Source organism: Ornithodoros turicata, chromosome 9, assembly GCF_037126465.1.
Source record: "Ornithodoros turicata isolate Travis chromosome 9, ASM3712646v1, whole genome shotgun sequence".
Classification (NCBI taxonomy): Eukaryota; Metazoa; Arthropoda; class Arachnida; order Ixodida; family Argasidae; genus Ornithodoros; species Ornithodoros turicata.
In genome coordinates, this window is record NC_088209.1 from 40,170,059 (window position 1) to 40,182,278 (window position 12,220).

Below are 12,220 nucleotides of genomic sequence, written 5' to 3' on the forward strand. Positions count from 1 at the left end.
TTTTTTTTTTTTTGTTAAAGGTCACTATTAGTGAGGCTGCCATTTTGACGAACTGTTACTTGAGGCAACATTGCTGTCGGTGTGGCCCCTCAACCGCAACTGATCAGCGCTCGCAATTTGCTGTGTGTCGCCATGACACTTGTCCGTGATTTTCCCCGACTTCAGCTGTCTTTTGGAAACTTCTCTGAATTTTCACTAATTTCCAGTTGCATCAAAATGCCCCAACAATTCCAGGTTTTTCAGGTCTTCTAAGTTGGTAGACACCCTATTAGGTTAGCAAATAAAGAATGGCACACACGAGGAGGCGCGATATAATATACTGCCGGATGTGTAATATGAGAATGCCTGAATAAATCTGCTGCCACATCGTTTGTTATTCACTATTTCCCGGGCGAGCATGATTTTCTCTGAAAAATTTGCTGACAGCAGTCGGAATTGGCACACTGTTTGTGATGCGTGTGGAAAGGTTATGGGGGATGTTGGGTTGTCGCACGTCACAGAAGCAGATATTCTGTAGGCACAAATATAATAAGAAAGTATTGCGCTAAGAGGGGCACGACAGGACAAAAAATGCGAGAACGCATAACGTAATGAGAAATATCTAAGAAGTATAATAAGCAAATAATAATGTACATATATTGTTTATAAAGTATTGTGTTGGCACATTTTTGTGCTAGCTTCAGCTTGGAAGAATGTTCAAAGCAACAAGAAGAAAAATAGTTGGCATAAGGTTACGAGAACATGATGTAATGCCCACACAACAAAGTGGTGGGCGGGATGTGGACATATCACGCGTCAAGAAAGCCTCTTTTGGTGAAAACAAACTTCTTCTTAACTGAATCATAGTTTTTATTATCCGAGGCTAAAAGTCTGTGGCACTCCGGCGTAACTGCGGACTCAAAGTCCAACTTGAGAGGAGGCTGCGTTCTCAACATGCATGGACGAGAACGCAGAAATGAATGCTTGTAACAATATCAAAGTAAATGTACTGCTGGCATTGATGGGAAGTACTTGACGTGCCAAGTACTCAAGCACTACTTTAAGTACATTTTGGGGTACTTATACTACACTTTACATACATTTCAAATCGTGTACTTTGTACCAGTGTCGGGGGGCAACTCGTTGCTGTAACTAAGCTACAGCATCGTGCAGCAGCGCCATATTAGGTCCCTGTGCTATGATATATTTTCTCTTGTTATTCTATTCATGACCGTAGGTCGTTTTCATACCAGTAGCTAGAGGCACTTCGTTATCTAGAAGAAGGGATTAAGACACGCAGCCATTCTTGGCATTTCCGGACCTCAAGGTTGGCTAGAATACTGAAAACATGATTCATTATAGGTACTTTCATGAAAATAAATGTCAAAGTTGTGCACTCGAAATAGCATTGCCACTGTATTGCGATTCCTCTACGTCATAACTTAAGTAGCCGCTATCGGGTGGGGCTGCGACTCACTATCATTGCTTCCGCAATTGCGAAGACGTGTTGTCTCAGGCTCTCCAACATTGCATTTTGCATGGCCGCAGCCATTTTACCGATGATGGCAGTGGTCTTCATCCATACACACCAGTGGCACCTCACTTCGTTACATTTTGGGAACAACATCCGGAACACCGGTGACCCGTGGTTGCTTACGCTCCACGGGTGGTTGTGGTCAACCAGAAAACACGTGAAACGGCACTTGGCACGTATGAGGAACGCGTGTAGGTACTTCTTCTGTGTGGAGAGCGTCGTAGGAGAAGACGTAACCATCGTACGAGACTGGACCGACGACGGGACGATAGCATGTCTTCACGAGAAACACGGACACAATAAAAAACACACGACCTGTCGCGACCTCCAGCCATGGATGACCATGCCGCGAAACACGTGCTGCATACTCTCTAATTCTTTGGGCAAGCATTTATGCAGCTTTTAAAGGAAAATGAGAGAAGAAAGGCTCAATGTCCCAATTTTCTGGGAGATTGGAGGGCGCGTCCGTACAATCGGGAGAGTTGGCAGGTATGACTATGTATTAATTTTCGTGAATTGCTCATTCGGTCATTCGTAAAGTTATTTGCACGCATTTAATTTCGCAATTCCGGGGCACTTTCCTTTCGCGGGATTAACGCAAAGCTGTGTCAGGCGTCCAGCCGAAACGTGTTTTCGGGGTGCTTTTCTGTCAATCTCAAAAAGTGCTTTCTACATGTGTGTGTTACGTGTCTGTAACCTCAACAGCAGTTTTCTGACGGGTGAGAATAGTGGACCAGGGAGACTGATGAAGTCACCAGGTAACTACATAGGGATCAGGAGAAAATTCTGTGTAGTTTCGGTAAGCTACAAGCCAACCAAAGGTCAGTTGTAGTTGAAGATCTAGGTGACGGGGGAACTTTTGTCATCTGGTACATACGGACTACGTCAGTCACAACGATTGCTTCTTCCTTCTGCGACCTTTCGAAACCACAACTATGTCATTGCTTCGCTGCTGCTTTGCTATTCAGGCTTTGTGCCAAGCAGGTATGGCTCCAAGAACGGTGGCAAAACGTGAATATAACGGAATACGCATCCTTAGTACATTTCTTACTTTGTGGCGACTTAACTGACAGAGTTTGCTCTGCCAATACTATGCCTCGTTATTCGTGAATACAATTTTTCGCAATTTGTTAGTAGTGGCAAAATTTGCAAAAATTAGTACATCGCGATTAAAAATATGTTTACAGTATATTTTTGTACGAGGAGTTGAAGCCTGCAGAGTACCATAATATTTAAACAAGCGCAGGCACCAGCATCTCATATTGTGAAAAGCTTTGCAAGAAAGACCATCTACATCCTCAGCAGAAGGTGCCTAGTTTCTCTCTTTACTGCCTATTCTGAAACTTTTTTGAGCCTAAAAATCGCGGCTTTTTAGTTATAAATATATGTACGTGCACACAGTCTCTCAAACGCGTTCAAGTCATCACAAGTAACAAAGGTGCGTTATTAACTCACGCCAAGAAAGGAATGGAATTGTTTACAAGCTAACTCTTGCCGAAGGTATTTAAGATAGGTTAACCTGAGCAGAGTATTTGAGCTATGTACAACCTGCAATGTTATCAAGAAAATACCGCAGGCGTTTCATGTGAGGGTTTCATCACAAAAATCGCGCAGTAGCATACAGAAAATCGCATCAGTCAGTGGTGAACTTATATCGCACCGTACCTTAAAAATGGTAAGAGTGACACAAAAATGGCGTTTCGAAGCCCTTTCTCTGTGTGGTGAGCAGCAATATGACGTCCCGATGATGCAGCAATCATTCATGTCGTTGTAAGTAACCGATATATCATCAATCGATCTTGAGATACAGATGAACTAAAAAAGATTTACTGTCCAGTTCTACTTCCTCTGCAGCTGATCCACCCTGTGTCATGTCACCGACCACCTCAAAGTGGAGGCTTTGCTTCGACTGCAAGATGTGCACACCATTCTATTTAATTTGATCAGCGAATAATTCTGCCTAATTTGGGCAGAATTATTCTATACTAATACTCAATACTAAATATTATTCATACTTTTAATTAATTATTAATTAATTAATACTTAATTAAGTATAAATATACTTAATACTAAATTCTCGTCGTCAGATGTCATGGAGATGCCACTTGTCATCGGATGTGAGATGAAATCAACAGACGTTTACCCTATCGCTGTTTGTCAAGCTGACAATGTTTCCGCACTTACCGGTGCTGTGAACAATGATAGGAAGAAAACGTAGAAGACAAGAGTAAAGTGAAAGTATACCCTCTCGAGCCCAGTGGACGGAATCGTCTTGGAAAGGTCGACGGCCACTTGGTCCAGGAGTTTCTTGACTGTCTCGACAAATCCTTCCAGGTCCTTGGAGTCCCCCTCCATCTTTTTCTTTTTGATCACCATGTTCATGATGTACTGACGTGATTTCTTGCACGTGTCTTGCAGCCAAGTTACCGACTTACCCTGAAATATTGAACGCCATTAAGGGAGCTAGGAAGTGATGTTTAATGTGGCACAGATCTGAGGGACGTGTTTGAAATGCCAAGTATACATAAAGCCTTCTTGGAAATTGGGGAAGCAAATGCCTGATTTTGTTTGAAGAGCTGTAAAATAATGTCAAATTCGGGGATATCGGACTGAGAAGAAAATTTTTGGGGCGAGATCGCTTCTTGCATTTCTGGTGAACAGATTTCAGATACACCAGCTCACCTGCATAGTCCTTAACTTTTGCTTACAACAAAATCAATTAAACCTCGGTGGAGAGGAACTAAGAGAAACGGACAACACGCAGCAATGTTTTCTTTTTAACTGTTTTGTTTTTTTAGTTCCTTGCACTTGTATTTTATCAATTTTAGTGTAACGTCAGACCAAACAGCCCGATACCTTACCCTCTTTACCATGGTTTTGGCTGCGACAAAATATGCACACACGATGTGTTCTTACTTTGAGAGAATATTTCTCCGCAAAGTCCTGATAGGAAGTCTCAACGGGCTGCGGGAAATAGACATCTAGCTTCTCGAGGACAAACCCGGGAGGCAACGACTTCTCCGCGTAGATGATGATTTCCTGCACAGATAAAACATTTTCAGCTACACCAGCTTGCACATCAATTTATCCCTTGTCTGCTTTAGCTGCAAAGTTTAAGGTGCATGATGGTTCAACTACAGGTTTTCCCGGCAATTTTAATCCAAGTGCCAGCTAAATTAATCTATGCCCCATAAAGTTTGCATGGCACGTGGGTTAATTTAGCTGGCACTTGGATTAAAATCGCCGGGAAAACCTGTAGAGTCAAGTTCAACTGAAGCACATTACGGCTACGAAGCCATGAATTAATATCGTGTGCCTTATTGCATTCCAACCGTTGTCACGTTCAACTTAAGAAGGAGACGAAATCTAGTCTGTCAACGACACACGCCGTCGGAGATAAGGGGACGCAATAGCATGCCGGGAGAAGTACTGCAGCACCACCATGCGCCGTTAGTAGCGGAGGGAACTTTCTGCGACAGCGGAGAGGCATGCGACCAGTCTTAACAGCCAATACAGAAGCAGAGGAAGTATGACGGACTACATTATCTTCCGCAAGATTGAGCGTGACCTGTCTGTGTCCCGCCACCCCATCTGCGGCGCAGTACTACTTTGAGTGCCGACGGACTACATTTCTTTTCCTTCTTAAGTTGAACACGGTCATAGTACATCTTGGAACAGATATGTAATCGACGTGTTGAAGACTGATGGTTAAAACAACGTTGGGTATCAAGTTTCAAATGACCGTAAGTCCTGTAGCGTAGAAAACAGTGTATTCTTTTGTAACAAAACTCTGACTTACCAAAAGCCTAGTCCTGAGAATCAAGGGGACCAGGAATTTCTCTGAGGTGAACTTCTCCCTGGCGTACATGTCTTGAAACACATCAAGGAGGATCTTCAAGACCGCAGGATCCCAGGAAGAAATGGTCTTGTACGTGGACGTCAGGTAGCCACTGAAGACGTGGATGAGATACATGAGGCATATGTACGGCGAGCTCAGATTGTGCACGACGGTCTGCTTGTGGCCACGCCCACGGAGTGCTGGAAGGAATGTCGTGACAGACTTCGTTATACAATTGCTCTGTGTATTTCTTGCAGATTACCTGCAGTACTCTGGAAGCAGACACAAATTTATAACATTCCAATATCTTCACGCAGCAGCGGTCTGTTTGAAAATTAACTCGCTTAACAGAAACCTTCATCCTCACGTGTGCCAAAGCTCTGGCTTTCCTGGACATGGACATGATCCACCAGCTTGCCTGCGAGTATGCCGTTTTAGCTGCTGACAAGGATACTTACTGTATCAACCATTCATTGGTTGAGCAATTATCTCTATGCAACTACATATTTTCCCTTCCTATTGATGGGTTTTCGGTTCGATCGGTTTTAGTAAGTGTCTTGTCATCCTGTATACTTTGTTCCATATTGTATACAAAGAAACAAAGTCAGGAATAGTAATATATACTGCACACCGAGCACCTTGTGCAGAATCAGTGCATGTCACTACACGACGGTGTTAATGCAGTGTAACGTCGTGGAAATGGAACCCTTATGTCACAAAAGAGTACCAATTAAGATCTGCTAGATGTAGTCTTTTCTGTACGAAGGTATGTGTAGACTGTAGTCATAAAGTATTCAACTTTGTATCCCACCTTTGACGGCGTTTCCCATCTGGTACTTCAACGCATGCTCCAGAACAAATATCTCAAGAGGCCTCATTCTAATCGATTCCTCAGTTACCTTAGATATACGAGTGCATGTACTACAACAACGGGAAGAATAAAAAAGTTAAAAAAAAGTGCAATCTAAACTTCAAAACTCAAATTTCGGCCCCGGCTACCACGCCGACTCCAAACAAAAACATTGATACAGGTGGCGATGCGGATAACCGAGATCACCTCCCCGCTATGTGCCAGTTATGTGCCTTTTCGAAGCTAGTACCTCCTGGAGAGACTTTTTGTTCTTCTTTCGTTTGTTCCTCCAGGAGGATAATTTCAAACCGAAAGATATTATATTACATTCTATGTATGAACATGAAGGGAGGTGATCCTTTAGTTTCCCAAACTTAAAACTCACGCCTAATTCTTACTTCTTCTTATTACTTTGTTTTATATGTTATTTCTTTGTATTATACTATGTTTATTTTATTTGTTTTACTAATAACGATTCTGATTATATCATGCTATGTGTTAAGCATAACGCCCTCCGAACTATGCTGAATGCGTTGCCGATTTCTTTTATTGAGTGGGTGCAGTGAAATGCATTCTGACCAGGGGCGGATCCAGGATTACCTAGTGCGAAAATTTATCATATCTCACATACACAGTAATTAAACAAAGAGCATCTTTCGACCTGTCGCGTCAGTCACGTGGGATTGAAGACGCTATTCGGGAACGACATTACCAGGCGCTTGTATGGAAGGGATATTGATGCGCAGACAGAGGAATCGAACCTCTATCCAACTTGTGACCATTCTGTGGTTGTCCATTAAACTTCTACAAACATGTCGAGCCGGTGAAAGAATCGTGTAACAACGGACAAAGCAAACAAACAGATAACGAACCGAGTCGTAAAAGAAACCGTCACGTCTCATTTCTCCTGTACTGCACAGGACGCCTAATGTTTGTATATAGAAAGATTAATGCGACGGAGTGTAATGTTCACGTATGATAGATAAAAATATTGGGCCAGCGAAGTTCAGAGATCATTACGACAGAGTTACGGGCCATTGGCCGATTGATTTGTTCAGAACGTGTATATATAAATGCAGAAATAACCGCGTTGACATCAGTTGGATGTCCTGAGAAGGATGGTGAATCTAGGCGATGAATTTCCAAACTTTGAAGTGAATACGACCAAAGGGAAGTTGGATCTTCATGCATACTTTGGCAAGTCGTAAGTTTATTTTCACGTTTAATAATTAATAATTCGTAGCTTTCGAGAGAACTGTGATCATGAGCGAAGTCACAGTGGCCGGCCTGTGGATTACTTTTGCCCAGCGCACCGCTGAAATCTCAACACACGGCATCAGAAGCGTCGTGCAACGGTTTTTTTCCCCCAATATCGTTCCGAAGTCTCCCTACAATCTTAAAAAGACGCGCGCGTCGAAAAGCAGCAGAAAAAGAAACGAAAAAGTTGGCAGAAAAAGAAAAAAAAGGGGGAAAGGAAAGACAAAAGGTAAACCTACACTGAGTAAACCATACCAGCGCAGAGTTCGTCAAAGTTCCCATGCTGCTTTGCGCGGCGCGATTGGTGGCACGCGCATCTTTTAAAAATCGTCCGACGACGGTGGCATAGCTTGAGCTTGAGGGAACGAGAGGATGCACAAAGTAGCAGACAGGATTAGGCTCGTCCGGTCTACTTCTTTGTGCGTCCTCTCGTTCCCTCAAGCTCAAGGTATGCTACCGTCATGGAACCTTCACCAGCTCGCTCGCCTGCTCATCCTTATTTAATTAAAATCGCCTTCTGTCTTGCGACGCTTGCGCAAGACGGCGTGTCAAGATGCATACCTTGCCGCCAAGTGGCTGGCGTCCTCGGCCAGGTTCGAACCCGCTACCTTGGGGTTTTTCACTTTCTCTCTAGCACTGAGATGGTAGGTTCCGCATAAATGGTCTCGGTGGACCAGTTAGTGACATGACTTCCTGCTGATACGCCAGTATAACTGAGTGGTGGTAGAGGTGCAGGTGCTTGGGTATACATCGTCCTCCAGGTGGGGCATACATACTGTGTGTAACCATTTCAACAGTACGCTAAAGAATACTCCCCTCCGTCAGGTGGACAAAATTAACCTACACCACCTCAGCACTGTAGCCTCGCTCATGACCATGCGGTTGTTCCACGACGTAAAATTAGTCGCACGTACGTTGCACAACATACGCCACGTTTTAAGACAAAGTAAGCTGAATACGCTGACCATACTGCGCATCCAGGTGGGGCATCCTGTTCTCCCATCCGTCAGACTTCACCCCTGTCTGCACTACAGAGCTGGGTACGATGGCCAAAATGATGCCCGACTTCGAAAAGGCCAACGTCAAGGTCGCGGGACTGTCTTGCAGTTCCCTCGAATCGCACTTCGGATGGATAAAGGCATGTTGAATCTTTGTTTTTGTTAAACAAGAGTGCGAGTACCTACGGAACCCAGCTAACTTGCTCAAGGTGAACCTCTTGACTATACCGCTAGGACATCCAAGCCTTCCACGGTCTGAAAGGAGACTTCCCATTTCCAATGATTGCGGACGAGTCTCGAGAACTGGCCGTCAAGCTGGGCATGGTGGACCCCGTGGACAAGGACAGCGAAGGGATACCTCTCACCTGCAGAGCGGCGAGTATCCTTACGAAGGGTCTTTAGTTCCTGAAGTATAGCCAGCTAGCGCTAGGACCCGCAGACATTTCGAACAGGAAGTCGTCGTTGGAATGTTCGACATAAGGGCGGCTTCTAGCTTAAAGGTTTTCATTCTACATGCGGTCACTGGATCCCTGGATTGCGTCCTTGCCAGGCTGCACGGTCACTCTTTATCAGTGGCGTCACTATAGGGCATGCGTTATCCGGTGCAGGAGCTCCTTTTAAACACCCCTTCAATAATCAATAGACCTCTACCCGAGAAACGTCATCATGACGTTGGTAGACAGACTGAAGCCGAAACAAACCGGAAGGGGAGGGCTGGGTTCCACGAATGGACACTTGTTCGCTGCCTCCTATTGAAAGAAAAGTAGGACCGAAGGTCGCGTCCCTTTCAGGGACCATCGTGATCCCCTCAAGACCGTGGCTTTCGGGCGTGACCTTGTTCACCCATAGCTTCGAGCGTAGTTCAACTCTACCAAATTGGTGGCGCTGTCGAACATTATGACGTGATTTGTTTACAGATAGGGAGAGGTCTATTCCTTTCCATACCAGGGGAGACACGATAAATAGCAATATCATACGACACGCAGACGACAAATCACTTGCTCGCAGTCTGGTGTCAACAGTTTGGTGTCATCGCGCCGCAGAGAGGTAGAGGGAGCGGTGGTATTGGTGCGGCGCGTCACCTGATTCTGTTGCGTCACTCGGTGCGGGCTGTACACCTACCACTCCCCTACTGACGCCACTAGTCTTTGTTACGCCTGATTTCTTTCTTCGTTAATAGGCATAAGGGATGAAAGGATTGCCGCGTCACCTCCTATCAGAGCATTAATAGAATATGAGCATTCTTGTAGTCACTGAGCGAAAAGGCTGAAAGTTTTAAGACCAATTTGCTTGACAACGCTTCTTCTGCCTAGCAGGTATTCATAGTGGGACCTGAGAAGAAACTCATGCTGTCGATGCTGTATCCCGCCACTACAGGACGGGACTTTAGGTGGGTCTCCTCGAGGGCAATTTCATCGTGCGCCAACTATCGCCAAAACGATGGAGAAGTTTTTGTTGGATGCGGCCATATACAGCGTTCGTCCTTCGCTGATGTTGCCCGTGATGACAGACGGCAAACTTTCCCAATTAAATATATAGAAGTCGCACAAGCAAGGAACGACGTAAAATGACGTGCACAAGCAGGACCAACTAGCGGCCGTTCATTAGACAAAGATACCAGAGGACTGTGCTAAAGTGACAAACGTTAATAGCCCTGGTGCAATTTCTTGTGGACATCGTGTCATATGCTAGCAGATATACCTTTCCATTTGTTCTTACGCACACGCGAACACATAAACATAACATTCGTGTGAGCAAACACTGATGCCAGCACGTTGGCTGTGTTCGTTGTGCTCAGACGTCATCGGAAAATCATCATTGTCATCATTATCATCACTTGAACCTTCCTGAGATATCTTCACTGAGTGCTAATTTCTCATTTTGTAGCGAAATCCTCAGGGCAGTAAAATCTCTGCAGCTGACGGTGACAAAGAAAGTGGCAACTCCCGCAAACTGGCAGGTAATCCAGTCTTCATATTACTATGCCCGCCATATTACTTCATATTACTTACTTATTATTATTACTCATATTACTATGCCCGCCATAATATTACGAAGCGACAGCTTTTTTTGAGCCAATCACGCGTATAGGTCCGTCAGTGACGTGCCACGTGACAGTATACTGCGACGTGGCCTCCACGACATGGTCAATGCCACGTGATCACCAGACTGTGTTCGCGGTACGTCAAGAATTTGCTGCCAACGATGGCCCTGTACAGCTGCCGCAAAGAAACCACTCAAAAGTTTTTCCCTCTATATAGTTGTGGCCAGACATAGGCCTTTCACATTTGTCACTCAGGTGACCTGTATCTGTGCCATAGTCTCTGTAATGAAACGCGTTTGGCACGTAACGCGCGAAGACTGAACCGATCTTTTTTAGAACATATTTTCTATGTACATTTTCAGCCTGGTGGTCCATGCATGGTGATACCTGCAGTAAAGGACGAGGAAATTCCTTTGCTCTTCCCTAAAGGAGTCACTGTGTACAACGTCCCTTCTGGAAAGAGATACCTTCGGATGACGCCCCAGCCGGATGAAGATTAGTACCTGTTGCATAGGGTACTGCATAGAAGAAGACCTCTTGTATGATTAGTTTGCTAGAAACGAGAGAAAAAAAAAGATAAATAATGCCTGTTACATTTAACGTTCATTGAGGACCCACCTGCTGCATTACAAGGGATACATATCCAAAAACGGACACCGGGAGCAGAAAAAAAAAAGGTAGTTCACATTCATTATTCATGGTTCACTAGTTATTCCGTACAGATATTATGTTTATTCAATTAATGTGCACGTTCAGCATTCCGCACTACATCCAAGTACACTGCAAGAGACGACGTGCTGAATGTGCGTTAGCAGAACGCTTAGAAGTGGGCTAATGCGAAATGCGTGCTCATACACGCGTAGCTTGCTGGTTATGAACTTATATGATCCACACGATCCTTTCGTGTCAAAGGAGGATGAGCACCCCAACTGCACAGTCTTACGGCTTGCCGCCTCTTCTTACCAATAATTCGTGATTAAGCGTATTATTAAGCGTGGCAAGCAACAAGTAACCCTGTGGTCTTGCTCTATCCAGTCCAATAAAGATGTATCCCTCAACAGGGAAACGCAAAGCGAACAGAATTTCTGCAGCTCACGACTATGACAATGGGGATTGATACACATCACGCCCAAAAGCCCTGATGTTGGACGTGGCACGGCATAGCAGTCGCCTTTCCCGGTGAACTCTTTTACGTCAAGTACGTCGCAGATATGGGGCATGCAATTCTGCCTGCCCTGGGTAAGCAACGTTTGAGTGGGGAAAGTGCGGTTAGCCTGGTCTATATGTTGGCACAGCTGGGTGCACCGAGGGGAAAAGAGAGGGATGAAAGAGGAGGGGAAGACGATGGTGGTGCAGGAGAGGGAGAGGAGTGTGCAGTCCCTCTTGCTCTGGGAAGAGCTTGACAACGACACAATCAGCAATGAAACTTCGAGAGGTCTTGACATCCATCGCACAACAGACGCGTTTGAATAGCCGTTCGTTCGTCAAACAGCGTTCAGTGCAGGGAAAACGCGATGTCTACTAAATGTTTATAGACAAGCACACGATGGCCTACAAAGCAAGCCAGAAAGCCACCGGAATTTTGTTTTCAGTCGCACGCCTCTCGCTTCCTCTAAGTGAGCCGCGTGGAAACCAATATTACACTTTGAAATTGTGTCACTTAATTGAAAATCAAAAAGACACAATAAAGCAGTGCTCTTTGTGGGGAAAAATATCTCGA

The 12,220-nt window shown here is 44.8% G+C and overlaps 2 protein-coding genes across 2 annotated transcripts in view; one reads left to right on the top strand and one right to left on the bottom strand.

The window, feature by feature from the left end:
• Positions 1 to 6,387, bottom strand: part of LOC135368935 (dynactin subunit 4-like) — a 24,151-nt gene extending 17,764 nt beyond the window's left edge. The window contains exons 1-4 of the mRNA XM_064602501.1: positions 6,163 to 6,387; positions 5,313 to 5,551; positions 4,430 to 4,552; positions 3,758 to 3,949 (exon numbers count right to left, since the gene is read on the bottom strand). Of these exons, the coding sequence (XP_064458571.1) occupies positions 3,758 to 3,949; positions 4,430 to 4,552; positions 5,313 to 5,551; positions 6,163 to 6,229 (621 nt within the window). The 5' untranslated portion in view covers positions 6,230 to 6,387. The remainder of the gene's footprint in view (positions 1 to 3,757; positions 3,950 to 4,429; positions 4,553 to 5,312; positions 5,552 to 6,162) is intronic.
• Positions 6,388 to 7,319: 932 nt separating this feature from the next.
• Positions 7,320 to 11,000, top strand: LOC135369491 (peroxiredoxin-6-like). Its single transcript, XM_064603076.1, has 6 exons — positions 7,320 to 7,405; positions 8,440 to 8,596; positions 8,691 to 8,831; positions 9,773 to 9,846; positions 10,344 to 10,416; positions 10,863 to 11,000. Exons 1-6 carry the CDS (start codon positions 7,320 to 7,322, stop codon positions 10,998 to 11,000), a joined length of 669 nt encoding a protein of 222 aa, XP_064459146.1.
• The last annotated feature ends 1,220 nt before the right edge of the window (positions 11,001 to 12,220 follow it).